Raw genomic sequence first — 4129 nt, 5'->3', positions numbered from 1 at the left:
TAGTAGCATCACGCTAGTCTTGTAAGGGCGTTCTCTTTCAAGGCTGTTATTTGCTTCCTGTGACTTAACTAATTCTCTAGCTGCTAGTAAAAAACGTTGTTAAGTAATAATAGATAATTTTGTGTGGAGCTGGAATACTTGTAAAAAAGAACTGTTGTTGTTAATGTAAATTGCGGTTCAGAATTTGTAGAAGTGGAAATAGTAAAACGAACTCTGGTTTCTTGGCACCACGGGCCAAATTAACAAGATGAGGCCCATAGGACAGCAGTATAAAAAGAAAAAGAGGAGTGAAGAAGAAGGGGAGGGAGAAAAGAGGAGGGCTAGGGATTTTTTAGGTCGTAACAAAAATGGTAATCGAATTGTTAAGAGATCGATGTGGAAGAACTACATATTGGGAATTCAAGGAACCACGCCCTTGTATCCAACCAAAACCATTGTGATCAGTGAGTTTCCGTAATGTTCCTTCGTTTCTTTCGAGGTCTAGTCTCATGTACACCTATAACACGAAGAGGAAGAAGAAGAAGAAGAGCAGCCGTAAAAAAGAGCGAGATCGACATATGGCACGCCTCATTCCCAGAAGAGATCATTATCGAAATCCTTGCAAGATTACCAGTTAAGTCATTGTTGCAATGTAAGTGTCTTTGCAAGTATCTGCTTAAATTGATTACCAGCCCCTATTTTGTTCAACTGCAACTTGATCGGGCGAATGAAAATAACTCAAGGATAATCTTGGCTACAGTTTCAAATAAACATTACAGCTTAAGTTCGTTAGATTACTATAATCAGACATCTAGTAGTATGGCGAATAGGTACAAACTTTCACTTCCTTGCGAACTCTTAATTGTCGGCTCGTGCAATGGATTGGTGTGTTTATCGGACTACAAGACCATTGTGGTTATATGCAATCCAGCTACCTTAGACTATATTTCGGTTCCTTTTGATTTAATTAAAAAGAGGCCTGCTTATTGTAACCAGTGGTTTGGAATAGGCTTTGGTCATGATCCTCATAGCGACAAATATAAAGTTGTAAGAGTGGATATGTATTTTAGCTCTGCTAACACTGGTGATCCTGGTGATTGTGATCTCCACGTATATACACTAGGCACCAAACAGTGGAGAAGGATTGAAATCCCTTGTCACCTTGCTCAATCGTTTAGTATACCATACCTGAATGGAGCTCTTCATTGGCTTAGATTGACTGACCAATCTAGATGGGATCACAATCCGCAAATAACAGATGACAAATCCATTATGGCCTTTGATATTAGGAGTGAAAAATTTGAGGAAGTACCAAAGTTTAGTTCTCATAGGCAAACAAATGAAAGATTGGGGGTGCTACAAGGATGTCTCTCTTGTACAAAATATTATGGTGAGTACGCCGATATTTGGTTGATGAAACAGTATGGCGTCAAGGAGTCTTGGACGAAATTACTCTCCATTTGCTTTCCATCGAGGCGTAGTTGTCAAATTAAACCATTAGTTGTTCGTAGGAAGGGTGAAATTTTATTAGAACCTATGCGTAAGTCGGGATATGTACTTGGGCGGGCACCTAGAAGTCATCTGTATGAATATGAGCCAATAAGCAACAGTCTCAATGAATATGATACTGGAAACATTCGGTGGATTGACGTCCATGCATATGTGGAAAGCCTTGTTACGGTTACTTCATGTTCTTGTGAAAAGACAGAGGATGAAGGCAAGTACAAAAATGGGGCAACCTGAAGAAGAGCCAAAGCACATATGTGCTTCGAATGTGTGTTATGGGTTTCCTTAAAGAATGAAATTGATTGGACAGTTGAGAACATTCAGAAGATAATCACGAAGAGTCTTCAAATTAAACCTAGAGTGAACTGGAGTACTGGACGCAACTGTTGCTACTTCCTTTTAGTGAACAAAATGCTTTTAAATTTCCATTTTTATGTGGGAAGTCTAGTTTTCAGTATTTTCTATGTTTCCAGCTTTCTGCATATGCCAATTCGGTACAGTAATGTTTCAAGAATGTAGATACAAGATATGAATAGAGCTATGATAGCAAAACTTGCATGGAAAGCCTATACTGATAAAACCTCCATGTGGGCTAGCACTTTTAATGCTGTCTATAGTAGGAACTGGTTTGATATAAAACAGAATCCACCACCTTATGCATCCTGGTTCTGGAAAGGAGTTCGTAGGGTGGCCTGTAAAAATCTCTGATGGTTGTATTTGGAGTATAGGCAAGGGGGAAAAGGTCTCAACCATGAGAATGAAACCAGTTCGTTCTAGCTTGCATTCTACCTGATGAAACGGACGAGTTTCAGTTTTCACTTTTCAGGCATCAATAGCACTTAGAATGAACATGATATTAGACTAGCTACTACTCAAATTAACATTTTTCAGCTGATGTTATTATGTTACTGCCTTGGTTTTGAGTTCAGACTACAAATTAACCTACGCCTGAAAGACAAGAAGTCCACATTCCGATTTTCCAATCTGTATCATCAGAAATTAAAAATATTGCCTCTATTCGGTCCTGTTAGCAAGGTTATTTATTTATATTTCATATATCCGTTTTTCACTCCCACGATTTGGCGGCGTTCTCACTTACCCTCTGTGTTTGTTATCAGTGCAAAGTTTTTTTTATTGGAATAGATTTTCATGTTTTTACTTTCCTCTTCTAATTTTATTGCTTCCTGATATTTGATGTTATTTAGTTTACAATCCTTCAACGAGATCCTCTCACCATTATTTTATATAGCTGGGTGATAAGTGGCCTAAGGGGTGCCAACCTAGTTGGGTTTTGGGCAATGCCGGCTCAACCCTTAGGCGAGTTAGGTGGCCACCTAAGGCCTCAAATTTGGAAGGCCTCATATTTTGTAATTTATCCATATATTTGTTTATTATTACCTAATTTTATAAAGAAAAAAACACCAAAAAAGATATGACAGTCAATTTGTTTACAAATGGGTTTTCTATGAACGCACTAAATTTCGGAGTGAATTAATGTGAAGTGTATACAATCCAATAGTCCACTGCACAAATGACATTATGATGTATTAATATGAATCCAATGGCTACAAGCGCGTAGTAATTTCAGTTTTTGTAGGAGTATTTCAGTTTTTTGTATGAGTGTCAACAATTTTAGAAAAAATGTCTCAACATCATGGATATTACCATCAAAGACAAATACTATGTCCCAAGAAAAAGTAGTATCAATTGTCTGCATTACCATGTGATCATCCTTAAAATATTTTTGCAGTACTTTCTTTGATGATATGAACTTATGAAGATCGTCATGATGTTGTAGACTTGTATCCTGTAGGTATATAAATCGAATTAGTAAATTCATTAAAGAGTTGTGAGTTTCTTCTTTGGAAAAAGAACCTCAAGAAAATATTAGAAGTGAAACTTCCTTGTTTTGTTAAGGAGTCTTTTTCGGTGAATAAGTTGTTGTGAGAAGTCAAATATATTTTTCTTTGATAATCGTGAGAAGTCAAATAAGCCATTAACATTTTTGTAAAAATCAGTCTAGCGTATAGTATTGGAGAGGCGTAGTTTTTGTTTTTGTTTTGTTTTTTTTTTTTTTTGCAAAGAGAAGCTTAGGTTATTTGTTTCAAATGACACGCACGACTTTCTGCTTTTGGCATTAGAGTATTGAGTTTAGTAAGTACGAGTTGGCTTTATATGTGTTAGTTTTGAAATGTGTAACATAGAACATTTGCCAAGTTCATAATCTACTATTGTGAAGTTGTGAGGCATAAAATAAGATGATCAGAGCAACAATATTCATTCTCCTCTTTTGCTCATACTAGCACATTTCTGCATCGTCCAACACTTCTAATAATGTCACGGTTTCAGGTATCTTTCTACCAATCTTATAGTTGGTTGACTGATTTTGAGCTTGTTAATTTTTAGTTATTACCATGCACCTAATGTGAAATGCTATTCATGTAAATTAAGTTTGGCCACCACATACAAGTTCCTTTAGAATCCGGCCACCCCATTTTGTGTGAAATCTTTTTGATCTGTGCCAAGACATTTTGAGCCACCTACTATTCATCCACAATAGTGCATATACTATGTTCTAATGGTCTGTCTGTTTGTGTGGGGGGGGGGAGGGGGAGGGATGGTCATGGTAGAGGCGTCTGAAATA

General features: G+C 37.0%; 1 protein-coding gene across 1 annotated transcript; it reads left to right on the top strand.

The window, feature by feature from the left end:
- The first annotated feature begins 284 nt into the window (after positions 1-284).
- On the top strand, positions 285-2049 carry LOC147485384 (F-box protein At3g07870-like). The gene has a single exon (XM_086571475.1). It carries the CDS (start codon positions 457-459, stop codon positions 1720-1722), a length of 1266 nt encoding a protein of 421 aa, XP_086427601.1. The 5' UTR covers positions 285-456; the 3' UTR covers positions 1723-2049.
- The last annotated feature ends 2080 nt before the right edge of the window (positions 2050-4129 follow it).

Source organism: Coptis chinensis, chromosome 7, assembly GCF_015680905.1.
Source record: "Coptis chinensis isolate HL-2020 chromosome 7, ASM1568090v1, whole genome shotgun sequence".
In the NCBI taxonomy this organism is placed as follows: Eukaryota; Viridiplantae; Streptophyta; class Magnoliopsida; order Ranunculales; family Ranunculaceae; genus Coptis; species Coptis chinensis.
The sequence above is the reverse complement of the archived record's forward strand: the minus strand, read 5'-3'. Positions and strand labels throughout refer to the sequence as shown.